Source organism: Python bivittatus, unplaced genomic scaffold (assembly GCF_059951505.1).
Source record: "Python bivittatus isolate LINGU-HERP-01145 unplaced genomic scaffold, Pbiv_v1 ctg000610_np1212, whole genome shotgun sequence".
In the NCBI taxonomy this organism is placed as follows: Eukaryota; Metazoa; Chordata; class Lepidosauria; order Squamata; family Pythonidae; genus Python; species Python bivittatus.
In genome coordinates, this window is record NW_028277088.1 from 25,044,059 (window position 1) to 25,069,252 (window position 25,194).

The 25,194-nt window shown below is 38.2% G+C and overlaps 1 protein-coding gene across 1 annotated transcript in view; it reads left to right on the forward strand.

Annotated features, from left to right (window-relative positions):
- Window positions 1-25,194, forward strand: part of UMAD1 (UBAP1-MVB12-associated (UMA) domain containing 1) — a 44,414-nt gene that overhangs the window by 15,668 nt on the left and 3,552 nt on the right. Inside the window, exon 3 of the mRNA XM_015887578.3 lies at window positions 15,761-15,846. Within this exon, the coding sequence (XP_015743064.1) occupies window positions 15,761-15,846 (86 nt within the window). The remainder of the gene's footprint in view (window positions 1-15,760; window positions 15,847-25,194) is intronic.

Below are 25,194 nucleotides of genomic sequence, written 5' to 3' on the forward strand. Positions count from 1 at the left end.
TATTCTATCTGTTGTAAATCACCTAGGGTTCAGTTGGATTATGAATTTCATAAATAAATAAATAACTGGGGCTGAAGCAATATTTGGCACTGTGGAAGGAATTTTCTCTGTAACCCAAACCAAAAAATATATCTTTCAAATAAGGGAGAATTGAATAGTACAAAACATTATTTTATTTTGGCTCTTAAACCCTAATCTCTCAGAGACTATTCCACTCCTGGAGACATTTTGCCAAGACATTCAGTTCCCTTTACATCAGTATATTTGTTGGAGAATGCTGGTTCTTCCTACTCAGCTCTGATTTCCTATTTCCCATGGGCTCTTTTCTGCTTTGGGAGGCAATTTTCATCTCACCTAGATTACTTCTGGAGACCAGCAGTGATATACATATATTTGGTTGACGTTAGTGTATTTTGTGATTCTGGCAAGTAATTGTAACAAATGAAAGTCTAGAAAGAGTTTCTCTTAAGTTCCTCAATGTTTTGCTCTGCATGCACAGTTCTTGAACCCAGAGCAACTAGACACTAATACCCGTTGCATCAGAGTTTACATTGCTATTTGCATACATTCTAGTTGCTCATTGGATCCACCGTTTGAGCTCAATATCTCTTTTCCATTTAAGTTCTTTCTTTGATATAGAAATTGTGACTATACATGAATAGAGAACTGAACAACTGTTCTGCCTATATTCTGGTTCATTTTTAAGATAATGGCAATTGTTTAGAATTCAGAGATTGTTCAGTTCCCTTTTCATGTATAGTCACAATTTCTATATCAAAGAAAGAACTTAAATGGCAATTGTTTGCCATTTACTTTTTAATTTCAATGTGCTTCAGTTTAACAGTGTGCAGTATATTAGATGAGATGGTAATGTAAGATCAAGCTTTTATCAGATTTATGCACACTATTCTTTAATGCAAAGTTCAGACCACATTTAATTTTAATTTTAAGTCTCTCTTAATGCATGAAATACTGGAAATCTAGGCCTAGTAATATATATAGGTAGTCCTCAGTTAACTACAGTAATACTAACTGGGAACTCCATCACTATGTGACATGGTCATAAAGCGTGATGTCACATGACCACACCAACTTATAACGGCAGTTCCAGTTGCAGGCATTAGGCAAATCCCACCGTGTCATTAGGCACGATGTCACACGATCACCATTAGCTGTTTTCCGCTGGCTTCCCCGTTTATCTTGCTTGTCGGAAGCTAGCAGTGAAGGTCGCAAATGGCAATCATATGATTGTGGGACGCTGCGATGTAATCGCGAGCTGGTTGCAAAGTGCCCAAATCACAATCACATGACCATGGGGATGCTGCAATGGCCGCAACTTCGAGGACCAGCCATAAGCCTCCTTTTTCAGTGCTGTTGTAACTTTGAATGGTTGCTGAATGAATGTTCATTAACTGAGCACTACCTGTTCTTTGCAAAAGATAATGGTTAGGATCCAGTGAGTACCATATGTAGTTCTGTATTTCCAAGAGGTATTTGGTGTTATATCCTCAAACAATATCCACATACTACTTTTTTTCAAACCAAGGAAACTGTTTAAGAAGTTCTTCTGGGGTGACGTGGACGCTGCTATTTAAAGAAAAATGTTTGTTTTAAAAATCTCACAAGCCACATCCAAGACTTTGAATATACTTAATGTAGTTTTCTGTGTCCCATCCAGTATTTTTGCAGAGGGAATGGCTTTATTCTGTCTGATTAAGGATAAAATACATGATGTTAAGGAAGCTAAAATAAATAAATGTGATGGACGTACATAACATGGCAGCAGATTAATTGAAAAGGGGCAGTATTTAAAATTGGTTTATTCTCTGCTAAAGTCTGGAGGAAAAAGGGTTTTGGAAAACAGTTCATAATACATTTTTCTTTCAATTAAATATTTCTAGAATGTTAAAAAAATACATTCTAAAACTCCTACAATGGCAGATTTTTTTCTCTTTTGTAATGTCAAGTCACATAATCTAAAAATACACTGTGAACATTTGCTTACATTCCATTTCTTCAGTTTAGGATACGTTACCAAATAAATATTTTACTTGTAATCAGAGCTAGGAGCCAGTTTGGTGTGGTGTTTAAGGCACCAGTCTAGAAACCAGGGGACCATGAGTTCTAGTCCTGCCTTTGGCACAAAGCAGCCTAGTGACTTTGGTTCAGTCACTCTCAGCCCTAGGAAAGGGGCAGTGGCAAGCCACTTTTGAAATCTTGCCAAGAAAACTACAAGGACTTGTCCATACAGTTGCCAGGAGTCAACACTGACTTGAAGGCACCCCCACCCCCAAAATCAGAGCTAATCAGAATACTAATTTTAATTGTTATGCTAGGAAGATAAATTAAGAAAAATTGTCTCAATATAAGTTTTTTATATGGTAAGTCTTCCATGAATGGTATGATTTTGGCAGTATAAATAAATAAGTAAATGAATAAACTATAAGCATAAACTCTGAAACAGTAAAATATTTATTTTATTTTTTATGGTCAGTAGCACAGTTGGTATATTTTGAATATTCTTAGTTATTACAAATTATGATCTGCAGCTAAACTTGTCCAGATCTGTGTTTCAGTTGCCTTCCTAAATCTAATGTGTCGAAAAATTACAAATGTTAATTGAGTTCTGTGATACACACAAGCCTTGAAGGAATTAATAAGTCCAAATATTGGATTAATTTATATTTTTGGAATATTGTATATGTCTTTATTGAATTAATGTATTTTGACACATGAAGCAAATAGATGGAAATTTAAGTAGATTCATAACCTAACATTGCAAGGAAATCTGTGATGTGTGGACACTTAGCCTTTACTTTAAAATTTCTAACAGAGGAGAGTCTTCTAAATTCCAAAGTAGTCTTTTCCATCATTGAACAACTTGTATCATCAGGAAGTTGTAAGGTTTAGGTGAATTCCTTTTTTTTTTCATTTAAAGTTATTAATTCTGGTCCTCTTTGCTACAGCAACAGAAAGCAAATTTACTCTTATCATCCAGTTTTCTCACTCCTGCTGCCCTTGAACTAATATCATTGACCGATTGATTCATGTTTATTTATTGCATTTATATTCTGCCTTTTCCTGAGAGCTCAAAGTGGCATAATTGGGTGTCCCCCTTTTATTCCCATCAATTGTGTCCACTTATTTTAGCTGTCCTGCATTTTTTTTTCTGCCAAATGAGTTAGAATTAGGATTATTGATCAATGGTTGACAGTTACTTCTGTGAATGTATGGGGTTTTTTGTTTTTCATTTTTTTTTTGTGCCTTTGAGTCAGTTTTTGACTCCTGGCAACTGCCTGGACAAGTCCCTGCAGTTTTCTTGGCAAGATTTTTCATAAGTGGTTTGCTATTGCCTCATTCCTAGGGCTGAGAGAGAGTGACTGGCCCAAGGTCACCCAGCTGCTTTGTGCCTAAGGAAGGACTAGAACTCACAGTCTCCCCGTTTCTAGTCTGATGCCTTAACCACTACACCAAACTGGCTTTCTATAATTAGAACAAGGATATCCCACCGATTATGTCTGCAGTGGGCAAAAACTTTTCAGACATGAGATTTTATCACTAATGTTAGGCAAAAAAGGACAAAGAGCCCCTGGGTCTCCTAGGCCAAGTCCAACATCATAATCACTACAGTACAGTGGCTTTCACAGCATAATGGTCTACAAAGTGTTTTACATTATAGATATAATTATTCTGATGCCTTAAGGAGAAGTAGCACTTTTGCAGTCAGTCAAATTATGCCAAATGCTCTAGTTTATTAGAGATTTTTGTATGTTTTTTTGCAGATTCAATCAATGGATGAAGTCAAAATTTTTATTTGTGGTATGACTCTCTAGAGTGCTGACATACACTGGTACATAGCATTTTTATTGATATTACAATTGGAGTATGTTCTGCATTTTACAAAAGAATAATCCTTTGCTATCTGTGTGAATGCAATCTAAGGCTGAAACTATGGGATGTAAGTAATCAAAACATAGTGTTTTCCAGATAGATAGATAGATAGATAGATAGATAGATAGATAGATAGATAGATAGATAGATAGATAGAGATACATGGCTTTAAAAACTGGAAGCAGTATAGTTTGTTCTTACTATAGAACCTATCAACAGAGAACAATTTATAGTTTGTGCCATTCTTCACAGCTGAATGGAGGAGAGATGCCTGTTCATTGAAATGGAGCAGCTGCACCCTGTTTAGCTACTCACATTAACATTTTGTTTTTTAATCAAGACCTTCACAATCCTCAGTTACAGTTTTCCATGACAGCCATGGTCACTAGTGAGGCAGCTGTTTGGAATATAAACAGACTTAGATTTATTTATTTATTTTTAAAAAAGGGTCAAATTTGCAACAGGTTGGAAAAATTACAAGAAATTATTCTTACAAGTAACACAGATTTTACCAAATGAAAAGACTGTTCAAGGTCTAAGTCTTGGATTGGATAAACTTATATTAGTGGATGTTCAAACAAACAAATGGGATAGCTATCATGTTTAATAGCAATCATAAAATTGATATGGAATATGAATATTGTGATAGTGAAGGTTATTTTATTTTTTGATATTAAACAAAGCTGCTCACACTATTTCCCTTTTATGGTCCTGTTAAGAACCCTCCTGAAATAATTTCATAATTGTTTTGCAAAATTCTGCAAGTTTCAGTATCTTATAAGTGTGGGCAAGTATAATGAAATTCAAGATTTTCACTTAGATAGAAGTATTTAAAAAAAAAAACAACCTCTTACCTTTGCTCAGAATTGGAAGGTATTGTAAACATATACACTGGAATTCAAATGAATAGATCTGGCATTTTTTAAATCCAAAGCATAGATAATATACTTTTTTTCCCTGTGCATATCAAATCTGTTTTAGGTTAGATCAGTTTAGATTATTTTTTTTTATTTCTTTTGTTACAGGAGATCAAGTTATGGACTCTTCTATAGGTCCTGCTGCAATTTCAGATCATGATGACTCTGGTTTTGAAAATTAATAATTATAAATTAGCTAACTTTAGATGGTACATGAATAGTTCTCTCCTTAGACTCCAGGGCTTAGACAGTTTCTTGTTCTGAAGAAGGAAATGTGTTCTTTTTTTTGAAATCAGTTGGTTTCAACTAAGATTTTAATTTTATGGGACATGTTTAAGGCATTTATTAGGGGTTTCTTTATTTCTTTTGCTTCAGCAAAAAAGAGACTTGGAGATTCCAACTTTACACAGTTGGAACAGATGGTTTAGTATTTAGTGTTGTTTTATGCTAGAAACCCCACAGATGAATCATATCAAGCATTGACAGCAGCAAAGTTTAAATTGGGACTATTATATTCAGAACAATTTGAATATTCTTTGAAATGTATTAAGCAGAAATATTGGGAATCAGAGAGAAAACTAGCAAGCTTTTGGCCCATTGTTTGAAAAAACAGAAACAATGAAACTTTGTATCTGGAATCCAGACTAATGATGACAATTATTTACTGAAAGAGATTTTTAAAAAAATTATAGTTTTATTATTTTTATGCTGAACTATATTAATTTGTGACTTTTGTAACTGAAAAGCAAATTATTTGGGGGGACCTATTGAATTGAAAGAGATTTTCCAGGAATATAAAAATATATTGGCACAACTATTGACACTACAAGAGATTACAGAGACATTATAGTCTTTAAAAATGGGCAAAGCTCCTGGAGTAGATGGATTTCCTGTTGAGTGGTAGGGAACTTTTATAGAGCACCTATGCTGTTGGAGGTCTATAACCAATAATTAATCTCTATATATTCCTTCATTGTTTTATAAGTTCTACATGACATTATTAAAGCTTGAAAAAGATCCTATAAGATGTGTTAGCTTAATTGGACATTAAATATTTCCGCTTAACTTGAACACTAAAATATTAATAGCAACATTAGCTAGGAGGCTACAGAAAGTAATAGTATCCATAACACACTCATCTCCATCTGGATTATGAAAATGTATCTGACAGTATTCATCCGGTGATTGATATTATGGATATAGCTGTGGATAATCAGCTCTTCCAATTTTTTTAGATGTTGTTAAGGCCTTTGATATGGTCTAGATTGAATTTATTAAATAATTTAAGAAGATACAGATTTCCATTATCTTTTGTTCACTGGATTACAATTTGCTATCTTCATTCTGTGGCTAAAGTTATCATCAATGGATTTGTCTCTCAAAATTGCATCATGGCATCTGACAAGGAGGTCCTTTGTCTCCTTTAATTTTCACTTTAGTCTTCTGAGCATTGGTGACTTCTGTTAGTCTCATGATATTAAAGGTGTGGTGGCATTTGACATTGAATATAAATTGTTCTATTAATTGGAGTAATTCTGATTTGTTGCCATTAGAACATACCATATCTATAAATTATTGTAGGAGGTTAGGATTTACAATTTGTAAATATTCTGTAAAATACTTGAGTTTACATCTTTCCCAATGTTTAGTACAATATTTTGAATTCAACATATCTAAATATATTGATGTGACTTCAGTGGATTTAACTCAATGTTCAACACTCCCGTTAAGTCTTTAGGGTAAGATGAACATTATTTAAATGAATATTACATTGAGATTAATATATATTTTAAGTGGGATTCCAATGTTAATTCTCATTAGATATATTATAGAGATAGATAAGTTAATGAGAAAATATTTATGGCAGGATAAGGAACCTAGAAGATCTTAGGCCAAATTGTGATTACCTTATGAGGATGCCAAAAATTAGAAGGAATGTAGTAGTACCTTTTCCAACTAACAAATTTTATTAAAAGGTATAAGCTTTAATAACATTTTATATCACTGCAGGCTTTCATTCCAATATCAGTCCAGTGGTGATGAACTTCCAAGCTAATAGGCCATGATCTAATTATTTGGTATCCTGACAATGCCTGAAGATGTCAGCCACAGTTGCTGGCAGAACATCAGGATACCAGATAATTAGACCATGGCCTATTAGCCTGGAAGCTCATCACCATTTAATAACATTTGTTAGCCGGAAAAGATGCTTCTAGACTCTTCCTGATTTTTGACTATCATAGACTAACATACCTCTTACGAGAATGGCAAATTTAATCTGCCAGATTTTCAACTGTATCATTGAGCTTTTATCTTAACATCTATATTTTTCTAGTAAGAGACTTATTGTGATTATTTTCCTCTCTGGGTCCATTTGGAAAGCAAATGCATAACACCTTTGAAATTGTGGCATCTGCTAGGGTCTAGGGATATTACACCAGGATCTTCTTTTTCTGCTTTGAAATCTACTAGGAATATATGGTTATTAATAGGTAAGCAGTTACGATTTAATTCTGAATCACATGAGAGGTTGACACTGTGGTATAATGTCCCTAGTTTAGCCCAAGCCCAGTATGTCACATCATGGTGTAGGCCCATTTTGGCCCATTCTTCTGTGGCAGATTGCTTCTACTAAGTAACATTTTCATGGTTTTCTAGCATAAGCTGCTTATTTCCGGTCCTGCCACATTTCTTTGGGGATGAGATCTGAACTTTGACTTGACCGTTCCAAAACATTGGATTTGTTCTTTGGCCATTCTGAGCTCAGCAGAATTCAAATGAGAAACAGGCTATTGGGTAGATCTCTAAGCTGAATATTTCTTGAGATACCAGTGTGTACTTGATTTTAGTAGGTCATCCTAATGAGTGAATAAGAGAAAAAGAAGCCAGTATCCAGAACCATCCAGGAAGAGCAGAAGTAGGAATTAGCTAAGTTCAGTATTTCAGATTTCTGCTAGGAGAAGCAGACTAAGGCCTATAAGCTGTTTGTCTAGTTTAATTATAGTAAGTAAGCTACATTATTGTTTTTCAACTGAAAATCTTAGGACACTTTATAAAGAATAAACATACTGTCAGCAGTCTGAATTATGTTTCTACTTTGGAAAGTCCTACATATAACTCCTATATGAAGCCTAAAGTCCTGCATTGTGAGGCCTAGTACAGCAAAAGTTTCATGCCAGAACTTTTTAGTAAGCCAAATGGTTGTGGAAGCAGAGTGTTAGGAATTAGTTACTAAATTAAATACAGAAGAAGGAAAAAGCCAGCTATATGTCCTCATTTATGACATAGCACTACAGGCAGAGCAAATGTTACCTTTTTTGCTGCTCTTTCAGATAACAATCACTATCTCTTTGAACTGGGAAAATTAGATGAATATTTTGTGTCCAGGAGAAACCTAATCCATGAGAAGGCTAGTTCTTCAGCAAAGGACAGAGAACACTAGGGACACTGCTAAGACCTATATAAGGTAGCTGCATGAGAAAGCAGATAAATGTGAATTGAAAGGCAGCAAAAATGAAACTCTTAGGAGCAGACTGGTTCTTACAGATGGAAATGGGTTTAACCTTAGATGGGGCTGTGCAGGTAATAAACTCAACTGATAAAGGGCCAGGTACAGGACTAAGGAATCTTAGAGGGGCTTTAGAAGGTTGCTAAAAATCCCCAGCCATTGAAACAAGCCTGTAGAGGGAAAGCAGACAAAAAAGCAAGAATAGAAAATCTTTGCCCCACTATCAAATCTTTCCACATCAGTATTTATGAAGGCCTTTAGGTTATGGACAGAGGGCAAATGGCTGTTGAGATGGTGATAAAGTATAATTGCAAGAAAATGGGTCAGTTTGCAACTGTCTTTTTGAGTACTGAAGAAAATTGAGAAATAAGGTGATACTGATGAGCATGGGGACTAGTTGTATGCCTGAAGTTGCTGCCAAATCATGGGCAGTACAATGTCTTTTAAAATTGATGAAGGATCTGATATAATTGTGACTTTAGAGTTTTTTTCTCAAACTTTGAGACATATCTTGTCTCCAACAAACTTCTACAGTACTGTCCAAAGTTTTAGGGAGATGTGAAAAAATGCTGTAAAGTAAGAATGCTTTCAAAAATATATATTGTAATTGTTTAAGTTTATCAATTTACAAAATGCAAAGTGAGCGAACAGAAGAAAAACCCAAATCAAATCAATATTTGGTGTGACCACCCTTTGCCTTCAAAACAGCATCAATTCTTCTAGGTACACTTGCACACAGTTTTTAAGGAACTCAGCAGGTAGGTTGTTCCAAACATCTTGGAGAACTAACCACAGATCTCCTGTGGATGTAGGCTGCCTCAAATCCTTCTGTCTCTTCATGTAATCCCAGACAGACTCTGATGTTGAGATCAGGGCTCTGTGGGGGCCAAACCATCACTTCCAGGACTCCTTGTTCTTCTTTATGCTGAAGATAGTTCTTAATGACATTGGCTGTATGTTTGGGGTCATTGTCCTGCTGCAGAATAAATTTGGGGCCAATTACACGCCTCCCTGATAGTACGGCATGATGGATAAGTATCTGCCTGTATTTCTCAGCATTGAGGACACCATTGATCCTGACCAAATCTTCAACTCCATTTGCAGAAGTGCAGCCCCAAACTTGCAAGGAACCTCCACCATGCTTCACTGTTGCCTGCAGACACTCATTCTTGTACCGCTCTCCAGCCCTTCGGCAAACAAACTGCCTCCTGCTACAGCCAAAGATTTCAAATTTTGACTTATCAGTCCAGAGCACCTGCTGCCATTTTTCTGCACCCCAGTTCCTATGTTTTTGGGCTTAGTTGAGTTGCTTAGGCTTGTTTCCACGTCAGAGGTATGGCTTTTTGGCTGCATTTCTTCCATGAAGACCACTTCTGGCCAGACTTCTCTGGACAGTAGATGGGTGTACCTGGGTCCCACTGGTTTCCGCCAGTTCTGTGCTGATGGCACTGCTGGATGTCTTCCGATGTTGAAGGGAAGTAAGTATGATGTACATGTCTTTTATCTGCTGCATTCAGTTTCCTTGGCCAACCACTGCATCTACAGTCCTCAGTGTTGCCTGTTTCTTTGTGCTTCTTCAAAAGAGCTTGAACAGCACATCTTGAAACCCCAGTCTGCATTGAATTTTTGCCTGGGAGAGACCTTGCTGATGCTGTATAACTACCTTGTGTCTTGTTGCTGTGCTCAGTCTTGCTATGGTGTATGACCTGTGACATGAAACTGTCTTCCACAACCTCACCTTAGTAGCAGAGTTTGGCTGTTCCTCACCCAGTTTTAAGCCTCCTGCACAGCTGTTTCTGTTTCAGTTAATGACTGTCTTTCAACCTACATATGAAATTGATGATCATTAGCACCTGCTTGGTATAATTGGTTAATCATAGACCTGACTCTAATCCTATAAGATCCCTGACTTTGTGCAAGTATACGAAGTGTGCAAGTATAAGAATTGATGCTGGTTTGAAGCCAAAGGGTAGTCACGCCAAATATTGATTTGATTTAGATTTTTCTTCTGTTTGATCACTTTGCATTTTGTAAATTGATAAACATAAACAATCACAATATATATTTTTGAAAGCATTCGTACTTTACAGCATTTTTTCACACCTGCCTAAAACTTTTGCACAGTACTGTATATCCCTTGCATATTCTAAGGTAAGAATTTACATTGCCTAAGAGAAAAAGTACGAGCTTAAAATATATGTGCTGTGTCATATAAACAGCCTTATGAGCCAAGAGACATGTGTTGCAATATACCTTGTATGCTATGTGGCAGAACTCTCCAGAAGCCTAGCACTGAAATAGGAGGCTTAAAGTTTCCTCCAATGAAGTTAAGCTTAAAGTAAGAGCTATTTCCATGCAGTTCATAAGGTCAAAACGATACTTGTCCTACTATTTCAACCAGAACTGAACAGGATGGTCCAGAAGTGATTGAAATTATTATTGGACTAATGGAGCTTTGGGGGAGAAAAATGGCTCATTTCATAAATCTGTAGACTAGTTGTTTCAACAAAACTGTGGAAAAAAAGTGATACACCCTTCCCACTATAGATGATATTTTCCCACAACTTGCTGGTGCTCAGGTATTCCCATTGCCTGATGTTGACAATGGATCTAGTGGATCTAATTAACTATGTTTATTACACTGGTATATTTTTCTTTAAAAGGTTACCTATGGGGATTTCTAATGTTTCTAAGTTGCCTCAAAGACACATGTCTGTTTCCCTAAAGCATGTAAAAGATGTTTCAGTGTTCATGGATGACATTTTTGTTTATACCCTCATTGAAGATGAACAAAACCAGAAACTGTGTAATGTCCTAGCAACCATGAAAATCACTGGTCAAAACTGAGCAAAAGTAATTATATCCTAAATCTCACATATCTTGGACATTATATAAATGAATAAGTGAGCTCAGATCCAAGAAAGTAGAAACATGGTCATTTTATTAAAAAAACATGCATAATGTGCTAGATTTAAGTAATATTTAAACAATGCACAAATGTAGTCTTCAACTTTTATTTTATAAAGCCTTCCTATTGTCCATAAAAAGCCTTATATTACATATATTACATGCAGTAAAAAGAGCTAACAAAGTACTATAGCCTGAACATCGACTAGCTTTGCAAATTTTCTGTGAAAATGTTCAATGTTAATATTTTGCTAACTCTGTCATGTATCATAATAACAACATAACACTGTTGTTAAGACTGGAGTAGAAAGTTCTAGGCTCTACTAAATTAAGCAACTCCAATTTAGTGATCTGGATAGAAGCTGAGGATATTTTCCACCCTTTTCAAGCATTTCTATAGAAATACATGGACATCTCTGGTCCTAAGATAACAGGTAGAGAAGGTATTCATGTAACAGTTTAGAGATTTTTGCTTTCCTCTGGGGTATATCTAGTGAACTGATATTTTTTTTCTTCCTAACCTTTTTCCTACAGGTGCAGGGTCCGCTTTTTTTGGATCAACCAAATGTTGATCCATTGTTTGTGACAGGAATTGACTGACTGGCTTGTTGCCTAAGCCTGATGTTGTGGGCTAAAAGAGAATGACTGGCCCAAAGTCACACAGGCGGCTTTCATGCCTAAGGCGGGGCTCACAGTCTCCTGGTTTCTAGCCTGATGCCTTAAGCACTAAACCAAACTGGCTCTCATCTAGTGAACTGATATGTCTTTTCTTTAATTGGTTTGACTTCCAAATAAGGCCAGAAATGTCCAGTAAAAGTCAGTGTTAGCTGACTTTTTAGGTAGGCATAAGCTTTTGCTTCCTTTCAGGAGGATCAGTGTGACAGTTTAGAGAACATTCTGTGCATTGCCATCCCTTGAAGATGTTAATCTGTCTTCCTTTTATCATGCCAAAAGTAAATTTTGTACAAATTAAAGATGAAGCATGTACTGGCTCATGATCCGAGGAAAAGATGTGATTGTTAAGAAATTGCAAACAGGTTCTATGTTTGTGTCATAACCCACACTTTTTGGAAATGAATCCAAAGAACTGCACAACCCTATCTGATATATAATTATGAAGAATTAAATATGTTTTGGAGGTATACTAAGATTTTAAACTAAACAGTAGAAAACCAGGTTCTCAGTAGGACCATTATTTTATTCACATGACTTAGTATTGTCTTCAAGAAATATTGAGTGATCCAAGCTATTTTACTTATATATTTTATTTATTTAAAACATTTGTATACTGCTTCCCATTTTAAAATCAACCCAAAGCAGTTTAAATTCAAACAAAACAAGTAGTTAAAACCCTTGATTAAAAATACATTAGCCCTCCAAAGATATTATGGTATAAGTACAAATATATGGGAAGAGATGTTCCATTAGATACTATGGTCCCAAACCATGAATGGTTTTACAGGTTAAATTTGGGGCTGGAAACAAATTGGGAGTCATTGAAGTCATTGAACTGGCATGATGTGTTCATATTACCTACTTCCAGTCAATATGTTTGGAGTGTTTTGTACTAACTGAAATTTTTAAACATAGCCAAGGGCAGTTATATAACACACTGTGATAGTGTCAAGAAGTGACCTGGGCATGGATTATTGTAGCAAGGTTATCACTATCCAATGAGAGCTATAGTTTATTTATTTATTTATTTATTTATTTATTTATTTAACTTGTCCCCGCCCATCTCCCCACAATGGGGGACTCTGGGCGGCTTACAACACACTAAAAACATAAATACAATTAAAAGTTATAAAAACCAAGCATTAAAAAATAAAAAAGCTAAAAAATCCAAGAGGCCGATGGGGGCCACACCAGGCCGCTAAGGGGCCAGCCAACCCCATTTCTGATATCCTCCCTCCCCGCCCCAGGCCAGATGGCAGAGCCAGGTCTTCAAATCCCTCCGAAAGGCCTGGAGTGAGGGGGCCTGCCTCACCTCGGGGGCAAGATGTTCCAGAGGGCGGGGGCCACAGCAGAGAAGGCCCGCCTTCTGGATCCTGCTAAACGAAGTTCTTTTACCACAGGGATCCGAAGCATGCCCTCTCTGTGAGATTGGGTGGGACGGGTTATAGTTGGTGTATCAGCCTAAACTGGTGAAAGGTGTTTTGTGCTACAGAGGCCATTTGTGCCTGAAAAATCAACAGTGAATCCAGGAGTACCTCCAAGCTATAAGTGAGAAATACAATGCCATCCAGAATCCCAGTCACCTGGGCATATGCCATCCACTGGCAGAACCTCTCTCTTGTCTAGATTGAGCTTCAGTGTTTGGGGTCTCATTTAGTCCATTATTACAGGGAGGCAATGGCTCAACAATTGCACCAAAGCCGGTGAAAAGGAGAAACAGAACTTGGTACCATCAGCACACTGATCACATTTTATTCTATATCTCTGAATAACCTCTCTTAGGCGTTTCATGTAGATGTTGAATAGTGTTGAGAATAAAAATGGAATCTTATAGAATCCTATTCTGTAAACCCAAGCAGAATTCTCCAATATTGCTTTCTAGACACTATCCAGTAATGAGCTGAATTACTTCAAGATTCTTCAATTCACACTAAGCTTGGGTAACCAGTCCAGAAAGCCATCATCTTTAATGGTATTGAAAGCTGCTGAGAGATCCAGGCAAATCAAGAGTTCTCCATTCAAAAGGGCAACAAAAGCATTTCTGTGCCCACAGCTTCCTTAAAATAGAATGAAAATGGATTTAGAAAATCCATTTAGAAAATCTATTTCATCAAAGAGTGTTTGATCAATCATAACATTCTCAAGCATCTTGCCCAGGAAAAGGATGTTGGCCACTGGCTTGCAATTTATATCTTCTGGGTCCAGTTATGCTTTTTGCAAGAATGATCTTGTGGCCTTCTTTAATGAGGCTAGGATGACTCTCTTTTGTAGGGAGGAATTTAGAAGCTGCTGGACCCAACTGAGCACCTCCTTCCCACTTAATGTGATAAACTGTGAGGTGCAGTGGTCAAGCAAATATATTGTTGGCTGAACTTGACCAACCACTCCATTTAGTTAATCAAGTATTAAAAACTAAAGTCTGGGCTCAGGATATTTCTGCAGACTAAACTGCCAAAACTGTACATTGTAAGTCGTGAGAAATGTGATAGATTTTACCCTCAGTGTCTAGTAAATAAAGGCTTGCTTTATTACCCATGAAGAGACTGAACTGGGAAAGGAAAGTCAGCAGCAGTTGTATCAACTTCCAGGGACATTTCTGTATTTCACAGGGCAGCCAGATCCTTCCCCAGAGCCTTTTAGAATCTTTTAGAAATCATCTGCCTCCAAGGACAAACCTCTGGAATAGAACCCTAACATTATAAATAGGAATAAAGGTTGCTGCAAACCTAAATCTGAATAGGAAGTGGTATGACAAGGGTAAAATCCTCTATTTTCAGACCACTATTCTCCTGCCCAGTTAATAAACCTAAATTCAGACTAGAAACTGTCATATGCATTGGGCCAGTAAAAGTTGAGACACGTTCATACCTGGTGTGGCATATATGAAATGTGAGCAATCCCAACCAAAGCATTCCAAACATGCATATTGAAGATTCCCATAATTAACTTTCTAGGAGTCTTAGGAATACTAAGTCTGACATAACCTCCATCAGTTCAGAGGTTATCTCAGACTGGATGGGGGGGGGGGCGGATAAACCAGCAGAATCCTCAGCCTGTCCTGAGTTCCACTGCAAGATGCAAAACTACTTTGACACTTCAATAGGCAACAAGTTGAGAGGAAAAAAGAGAATTCTTATAAACGACAGCAGTTCCCCCTTCCTGATTGTATGAGGGACATTGGGAGCTAGAGATTCTCAGAGCAGGAATATCAATTATGTCAACACCCAACAGTCTCAGCTCTAAAGTTGAGAATTGCAAGGTAAAATGTCCAGGCCTAGAAGTAATGCAGGATGTAGCAATGATGTTCCTGGAGCAAGAGTGGCAGGAGTTAGTGCTGCTTCTGCTTCTGCTTCTCCATAACAGTATATTACATTTGTTTGTGTGCGTGTGTGTGATAGAGATTGAGAGATTCCTAAACTCTTCAGAAATACATTCATCATTGTAAGTTGTAAAATTGCTTCATCTATCCTGTTAGGACATTTCTCATTATTTCAGAAATGATTTGATTATATGAAACATGTCATTTAGTTAACTCTTGTGATCTTCCTGCTGAAGCATTAAAGGATATTACCATATCTTTTGAATAATATGTTTTGGTTTTACACTTTTTTCTTTAAGAAAATGGGAAAACATTTTTATGATGAGAAAAATGTGCACACACACTGTAGATAAGTTTGCAAGAGATAAAAGTTTGGTGAAATTCAGTTATCTCCCATTATTTAAACTACAGTTCTTGAGAACATCCCAGTGACTAAAAATTGCTGGGAGTATAAGGAAGAACATTTTTACAAATGCACGGTATAAAGATCATGTATTCATGAGTGGTACTGCAAATATATATTTCTTGCATTGTATCTTCTAGGCAATACAATTAATGAAGAAAGAAATAACTCAGCAGATAAAACTTCATTGTCTGTGACTGGAACTCAATTTGATCATACTTCACAGGTCAGAAATCCCTCATCTGCTTTTTTGAAAAATATGAAGTTGAATTAGGGCTATCAGATCTGGGTTGCAAAATTACAGACAGCCATTACATGGCAGCAAAGAGGCACTGAAAACTAACTTTTTGCTTCCATCTATTTGTAGTCTAGATATTTGCAGCCCAGATAACTCACTACAAGGATTGCTGAATATCAACATTTGCTTTTTTATTTAGTTAAGGTTTTAAAAATAATTCTGTCATAAACCACTCAGAATAAGAGAATCAACAAGCAGCTCAAGCCAATATCTGGCAACTGAACTGGAGTTCTGTCTGTTATGTGAAGTGTTGCACTGCTGGTGTATGACAGCATTATTTAATGTTATTAATGGGGTTGTGGTATTTATCTTTAAATTGTGCATGTATTGCTATCACTCTCATTTATAGTGCTTTAAAACACTATTACCGTGGGTAATGATGAATAAGTCATATTTATAGATATGTATTTATTCTGCATATTAAAACTAAAATTTGTAACAGTATAAATTTTAAAACTGTTGTATGCAAGCAATTCAATTACTGCTAGATTAAGGAATGTAAACTTGCTTTTGGACTTCCTGGGGAAGATGGTGGATTGAAGACAACACCGTGTAAAGTGGAGCCGACATCTGCGAACTTTAATAAGGAGCTGATTAATATATCAGCTGCTATAGTCCTCTCTGGATAAAAGAAATGGCGAGATTGCCCAAGCTGTTTCTTCTTGCAATTGTTCCTTTTCCTCACAGAGAGACCATAAGACAGTGATCTCAGGTGTGTGTGTGTGTGTGTGTGTGTGGGGGAATTGGGAGGCAGGGGAATTCTCCATAATTGCTCAAGCCACAAATGGAGCCTTTTTTTTAAAGAACACTAAGTTTGTACGTTTTCCTTGCTAACTACCTTCTAATTGCCTATTAACTGCTTCAAAGAAGTTAGACACCTGCAAAGTGACAAGGCTGAAAATAGCCAATGAGTGCCTTCAATCCTTAATATAAGAGTATGAAGATTTTATTTTTATAAGTTTTAAGAACTAAAAATAAACAGCAAAAAGCAAGACGTGGTTTTGACTACAGAAAGTTTTTAAACAGATTAAGGGCTCAGAAAGCATTAAAAATATTACACAGTTGGTAAATTAAAACAAATATGAAATTTAATAGATATAGAGAGCTGTTGCAATATAGTGGTTCAGATGTTGGACTGGGAACAAGAAGACTAGTTTAATTTCCCTTCTCTACCATGGAGTTCTGTAGGTGACTATGAGTCAGGCACTATTTCTCAGCCTAAATTACTCTCCAGGACAGTTGCTGTAATGATAAAATGAGAGAACACATGTCATGTGTGCCACCTTGAGCTCCCAGAGGAAAAGTAGAAAATATAATGTGTGAAGAACAATAATTATAATTAATTTGTTGCTGATCAGAAAAAAGTCAGAGGTTCACTGGCAACAGAAGGACTGACTCTGCAAACAGAAGCATATAGCCAGGAAATGTAAGGAAGGCAAATTCCCTCACATATAATTAGGAACTATGCTTCATGCATAACTTCAGTAAAATCTGACCCTTAGGACTGCAGCTGCTCATATTTCTGCTATTTTTTCTTCTTTATTTACTCTCATGCTTTTTTAAATTATGTGTGGAGTGACAGTTGCCACCATTCTCCTGCCTGTATATCTGCAGAAATAATTTAAGATGGCAGACAGCAATGAGTGACTTAAAATCTAGTTATTCACAAAATCTTATATAGAGTATTGGTTCCAACATATCTTCTGAACTGCGCTAGTGCTTTTGGAGAATTTTTTGTTAGTTTGTTTTTGGTACCTTCAAGTCAGTTTTTGACTCCTGGCAACTGCCTGGATGAGTCCCTGCAGTTTTCTTGGCAAGGTTATTCGAAAGTGGTTTGCCATTGCCTTTTTCCTAGGGCTAAGAGAGAATGACTGGCACAAAGTCACCCAGCTGGCTTCATGCCTAAGGCAAGTCTAGAACTCACAATCTCCCATTTTCTGGTGTCTTAACCATCACACCAAACTGGCTCTCCTCCCAAACTCCTTTTGGAATTACTCGTATGGAAATATAGGTATTTTTTAAAAAATGGGATTGGCTGTGGAAACCTTCTCTGAGACATGTAAATTTAGCTTAATAATTTAAGTGAAGAATTATACATTAGTAATATAACCCATGTTTAAAAAATCATCCAATCTTTTTTCCAAAAATCAAATTAAGTTTATGCTTATGACCCATGATAATATACTGTATTTATCGGCGCATAACACACACTTTTTTCCCCTAAAATTTGGGGCTGAAATCCTAGTTGCGTGTTATATGTCAATATACCCTGCGACTTCTCACCTCAAGTGGCAGGGCTGGGAGAGCAAAGCGCCGGCAGCTGGGACTGCATTTCTTTTTTGGCAGCCGCTGCAACCCAGTGCTGCCGCTCCAGATGGCCGCAGAGAGAGGCATGGAGCCCGTGCTGCGCCATGCTGCCCCGGTGAGGGGATTGGCGCTCCTCCGAAGGCTGCACCACACCATTGGGAGCACGGGAGAGTCCGGAGACACGGGTTCTCCAGCACTCAGTATCAGAGCAAAGCGCAAAGAGCAGATCCGCAGGTTTGCTAAAACGGAGGGGGCAGGGAGCCACGCGCCACCCATTCACCAGGCCTCCGACTTTCCAAACCAGCCGCTGTCCCGAGCACACTGCGCCTGGAGGAGAAAGAGTTAAGCGCTGGTGTGTGTGTGTGTGTGCGCACACATATTTGTGTGGTATTCCTCCTCTGCCACTCGGTGATTTTGAGTGGGCTTGGAACAGGAAAGCCAGGAGCTTCCGGGTAGAGCGGGGCACCTCCCTCCGCACTGAGCCTCTGACTTTGCCCAGGCTGAGGGACCATGCAGTGCGGAGAGGTGAGCATTGCGCGCCATGCCACTCCAGCAAAGCTGCTGGAGAACTCGGGTCCCTGGACTCTCCCGTGCTCCCAACGGCACAGTGCAGCCTTCGGAGGCCAATCCCCTCACCAGGGGTGGGGGCAGGAATAAAAACCGCACAACTAGACAACCCGTGACCCGTTGGGTTATTGTTAGATATTTCCTTACCTAAACAGAGAAACAGAATGACCATGGGCAAAAAAGCAGTGGGAGCGTGAGCGACTTGTGACTTGCTGCCAGCTTCCCCATTGACTTTACTTGTGGGAAGCTGGCAGGAAGCATCAGAAATCTTCCTCCCTCCCTCCCTTTCCACATATAATATAGGTTTGCACCATTTGCCCTCCCCTGATGACTTTGGGGAGAGTTCCTGTGAAGCCTCCTCCTTCTCAACTGACCTACAGAACTGCCTGCCACTTTGGGGGGGGGGAGGTAGAACAAAAGGAGCCACAGACTGTGAGGAATACAGCACCCGCGCTCCCCATTCCCAAGGGCCCCCTCCCTTGAGGGAGGAAGAGAGCTTACTCATTGACTGCCAGCACCCCCCAGCTAGCCCTACCTTGCCAGCAGGCATCCAAGTCGCTCCCTCATCTTTCCCTCAATGTCCACCACCATTAAGAGATTTCAGATTTCAGCCTCAGTTCCAAAGCAGTCAATTGCTGCTTGCCCGTCAGGCTTGCTGCCAGCCAATTGGGCACAGGGGCCAGAAGGAGGCAGGAAAGAGGTTAGGGATCTCTCCCTCCCTCCTTCCCTCCTTTTCCACATATAATATAGGCCTGTGTTTGCACTATTTGCCCTCCCCTCACAACCCTCAGGAGAGACTCTGTGAAGCCTCCTCCTCAGCTAACCCACGGAACTGCCTGCCACTTTGCTGGGGGGGAGGCGGAACAAAGGGAGCTGTGGATTGCAAGGAAAACTGCACCCCTGCTTCTCATTCTGATATGTCCCCAAGGGCCCCCTCCCTTGAGGGAGGAAGAGGGCTCACCAGTCAACCATAGGCGCTCAACAGTCAGCCTTACCTCACCAGCAAGCATCCAATTCATGCCTCATCCTTCCCTCAATGCTCACAGCCGTTAAGAGTTTTCAGATTTCTGCCTGGTTTCCAAAGCAGCCAATCGCCACTTGCTTATTGGGCCTTGCCACCAGCCAATTGGGCACAGGAGACAGAGGGAGGCGAGAAAGAGTTGGGGATACTCCCATGACGATCACATGACCTGGGCTGGCACAGCACGGTGGCACAGCAGCACAGCCCTGCTGAAGCAGCCACAAATTTCCCAAATTTCAATCCCACAGGAATAATGGGTCCTGGACTTTGGACACATTCTGTAAATTAGTCCAATTGAGGTACCTTGGTTCAAAAAATTGTTGCCCTATGACTCACCATTTTGCCCAGTTGAAGGTTACAGACACAAGAGTTTTAGTAGTATATAAAGACAAAGAAAGTTTTTCCAGTCCCATAAAGACCCTGCAAAAAGAAGCATTTTGAGGGTCTTTTTAAACTTCAAATGTCTGACTCCAGAAGTAATTCAAAGGGAAGTTGATTCAAAAGAGAGGAACTAGGTGGGAAAAACCTATTTTAATATTGGAAAGAACTAATCAACCTTGACTGCACAATAGACCTGAGTGCACAGGAACATGAGTTGTAATCAAATTATTCAGATAATTGGATGGTCCTATATACATAGGATAGAAGGTTAGCACAGAAGACTCAAACAATGTAGAGATTGGTGAAAAGAAAGCAATAAGGGTGAATTGGGAGATTCACAGTGCTTCAGAGTGCTCTGGATTCAACAATGTTGAACCCATTTACCCGTTAGCACGTCCAGAAGGAAGCTGTGTTTTTCCTGTACTCAACGGGTAACTGTGCGATCCCAAGAAAATACACCAATGGTGTGCTTACACTCATTCCAAAACACCATATCACACCCTGTCAGTGCCTTCTTATCTTAAACATGTTTCCTTGGGATTGTGCGGCTACCGTGCAAGCTTTTTTAAGGAGGTGTTGATGTGTGCAGTGTGCTTGACCATGCCCATTTTTCAGCTTCAAATCTGAAGTGCTGCACATCCTTAATAATCAGTATTATTGTCATTAGAAAAGAACCCCCCCCCCCCCAATATTAGATAGTTAGATCTGGGAGATATATATTCAGAGATCCAACAGAGTGTTACCTAGGGCATAACAATAAATCTCTTTAGAAAATCAACCAGCACGCAGGAGCTGTTTATAGTAGAGTTAAAGATAAGGCTTGGATAGATAAGTTGCTTTTTAGTGCAGACACAAGAAGCCCTGATAATGAGGATAGCTACTGCAGAATTTAGCAATGCCTGCTATATATTTAGCCAGCCCTTTTTTTTTTTTTTTTTTATTTACAATCCAATCTTCCTTTCTTCCTTAATATATACTAGCCCCAGGGTTTAAATCTTATGTCTCTTTCTCCTTTGTTTATGTAGTAATGGACTTCTAGTTGTTCATTTCTTAGCTTGGGTTTGGAGGCATCTGCACTATATATTTGGTCTTAGGCTCCTTGTTTCTGGCCTTGACAGCTTCAGCCCTCACAAGACACACTTAGTAGTCAGGTTTGCTAGATAGTTTCACATTATCGCTATAAGGATAGATAGGAAAAGAACGGTCAATTATGTGCAAAGAAAAATACTTTTATATTATAGTTCTTGGATTACCAGCGAAACAACTCATATGCACACATGTAAAGGCAGCTTGGGACAACTTTCAAAGCAGCTGAGCAAGCCTTGAAAAAACATCGCTCATTTCACCTCTTCAAAGACAGGTTTTTTATTCATACTAATACAGTTTGCCAAACTTTTTCAAAAGAACATACCATACTGTGCCTTACCATGCCATATTATGCTGTTTACCTACCTACCTTCATACACCTCTATACTATATTCCTTCTCTATTCTTTAATGTCCTAGTTCTTATCTCAAAGAGTTTGGACATTCAATCACCAAAACCTTAATTTCAGAATATATTTTGCAGATTTATTTTGTATAGAACACAGTCTTGTTCTTAATAAAGAATGAATTGAAATATCAGATCAATCATAGCAGTAATTACTTCCGCCTGCTTTCCTTCTGTCAATGATTAAAAACAATTAAAGATAACTTTTTCAAATATAAGCAACAACTTCTGTAATATGTAATAGCTATGAAAAATTTTTATTTTTTATTTTATTTTTCATCTAACAGATGGCATGGCTATGAATGAAGTTTTATAAAACTTAGCAAATATCTATGCATGGGAGTCCCTGGGGACAGATTGATAAAAAAATTAAAGAAGTTAGGTTGTAGAAATAATACTTTACTACTGGCATGTTATAAAAATAGGTTCTTGATATTGATAGCCACATGTGTTTTTCTTTAATAGAAGTCAAATATATTAATATGTTCTTCTGCCAATTATAAGAGTTTATCCAATTACAACTTCTGTCAAACTGTTGGCAATTACACATTTCTCCTGCAACATAAATTCTGCATTGTATTAATGCATTCTTCTACATTTCGAGAATGTGTCTACTATTAAAATTAAAAATAGAGATTTGTCAGGGGCTGCTTGATTCTTAACTATTGGCATTCCTCTCTTCTTTTATATCATCATCTCTGAAGATCTAATAAAAATAAATTTTCAATTTATGAAGTGTTAATAAAAGATAGGGTTAATTAACAAACTGTCAAATTGTTTTAATACCTATGTTATTATTTTTCAAGAAATTGATACATTATATGGCTTGTATTTAATATACCCTTTCTTCTTTTCTGTCAGGATATGGTATTTCTTGGTGTTATCCCAAGCTGTGACGTGTTCTTTATTATGTCATGGTTAAATTTTGCAGAGGTCACTGAAAGTGTTGTCCAGCTGAAATGGCCCAGTATAATTTGGTTGTTAGATTAGAAAAATCAATTGGTACCTTCAATTCCACTGGTAAATAATTAACCTATTGTAGCCTACAGTACATCCTAAAATGTGCCACTCGCAGTAGCTTTATACTTTTGCAGGGTAAAGCCAGTCTTATTAGCCTTTTTCTCCATCTGAGCATACATCACCCACCCTTTGGCAAGAAAAAAATAGCAAGGGACGAAATAGTAGGGAAGAGATGGGTTGCTGATATGTCTGAAGGGAAAATGTGGGAAACTATTTCATATAGGATCTAGAGTCATCTTGGTGAGATGGGTGGTTAAATAAATAAAAAAGTCCATGAGGATGCCCGCAGGGTTTGGTGCTCTCTCCTCTCCTCTTTAACATTTACATGAAACCACTGGGTGAGATCATCCGTCGCCATGGGGTGCAGTAGCATCAGTATGCTGATGATACCCAATTATATCTTTTTGCCCGTGGCAAACTAAATGATGCTATTGATGTCCTATCCTAGTGTGTAGAGACTTTGGGGACCTGGATGGGGAACAACAGGCTTCAGCTAAACCCTGGCAAGACTGAGTGGCTCTGGATTTTGGAGCCCTCCAGTTCAGGGACTATGCCGTCTTTGGTACTGGATGGAGTTGCACTGTCCCAAACAGAACTGGTGCACAATCTGGGAGTCCTTCTAGACTCATGACTCCTGATTGAAGAGCAGGTAGCTGTCATGGCTAGGAGAGCCTTTGTACAGCTTTGTGTTTTGTGCCAGTTGCACCCATTCCTGGACCAGGAGGCTCTGCTTACAGTCACTCATGCCCTGGTCACCTCCTGGATAGACTGTTGCAATGCACTCTACATGGGGCAACCCTTGAAGAGTATTCAGCAGCTTCATCTGGGTCAAAATGCAGTAGCACAGGCAGTTATGTGTGCCTCTAGAACAGCACACATTACACCTCTGCTTCATAAGCTGCACTGGCTGCCAGTTTGCTTTCAGGTCCAATTGCAGGTCCTGGTTTTGACTTTAAAGCCCTTCATGGCATGGGGTTGGGTTAATTGAGGGACTGCCTCTACCCGATTACATTTGCCCATCCCATTGGATCTGACAGAAGAAGAATGCTGCAGGTCTCATCCACAAAGGAGTTACATCTGGCAGGACCCAGGAGATGGGCCTTTTCTGCCATGGCACCTGCCCTGTGGAACATTCCCCCAAGGTGAGACTGGCCCTGTCCTTGACATCATTCTGGCAGTGCCTTAAAATGGTTATGTCAACAAGCTTGGGGATCTCAAGGAAGTGGTTAATTAGTGAGATGGCTGTATTGCCTATAACAATAACTCTCTCTGCTACTCTGAATGCTACTCTCTGTTACTAATGAATCCTGATCGGCCTTCTTAACTGTAGAATGTTTTTTTAATTGTTAGCTTTTTATGGTTTTTTTTGTAATTGTATGCCACCCAGAGTTGTGCTGTGTGAGATGGGTGGCTATATAAATATGATAAATAAATAATGCACTGGAGAGGAATTTCACATTTGCATAATTTTTCTCCATTTAGAATATCATTGCTATAGATGTTTGTGGATCTTGGCAAACTTAATTATAGTTATTCTATTAGATATTATTCAGTCAAATGTATTTGCTGCTGTTCCTTATTTTCAATAATGCTATTAGGTCACATAAATACCTTTCACTTAGTTAATGTATTTTCCTTCAGCTGTTTCAACTTAGCAGAGAGTAACTATGCAGTTCATTGTTATATTTGTTTAGATATCAAAGATAAATCTGATATATCACTTATACAATACAATTAATTATTAATTTAGTTCAAATAATTCCCAATAGACTATTTTACAGTATGAGATTTTGAAATATATGTCTCTTCTGTGGTGAAAATCACAATATAGGCAGAAATCGTTTGTAGCAGTTTTTACTTTCTTGCAACTTGGTAAGAGATCCTTGGTGGTGGTACACTGAACTAGGACTGGGGCAAACCATGTCAAAATCCATTCTCAGCTATGGAAACTCACTGGGTGTCTTTGGGTCAATCACATTCTCTCAGTCTGATTTACACCACAGGGCTTTTGTTATGGGGAAAATTGGAGAAGTGAATACTATGTATACTACTTCAAGCTCCTAGAGAAAAGAATGGAAGATTCATCTCTACTAGATAGACTGGACCAGGAAATCAACACCATGGGAAGACTAGAATTATACTTTACTAAGATTGGCTATAATAATAGAATCTTGTAAGTCTGATTGTGCTGTACCTCCCCAACTTCTTATACCCCAGTGAATCAGGGAGGCGTCTGCCTGAGCCACTTCCGAATATTATCTTGTATTTCAGGCATTAAAGAATGCTTCAGGCCCTTTTGTTGAGGTAACAGTTCTTGCATATTTCTGTCAAGGTAATCTTTCTTAGTCTCTACATATATAAATCAGTCAAACAAATAAAGGTACTTCCTCCATTATTTCATAAAAGTACACTTGATACAAATTCATGTAAAACCAATGACTCTAGCTTTCCATCCTTTGTTTCTATTCATTACACTGAAAGATTTTATA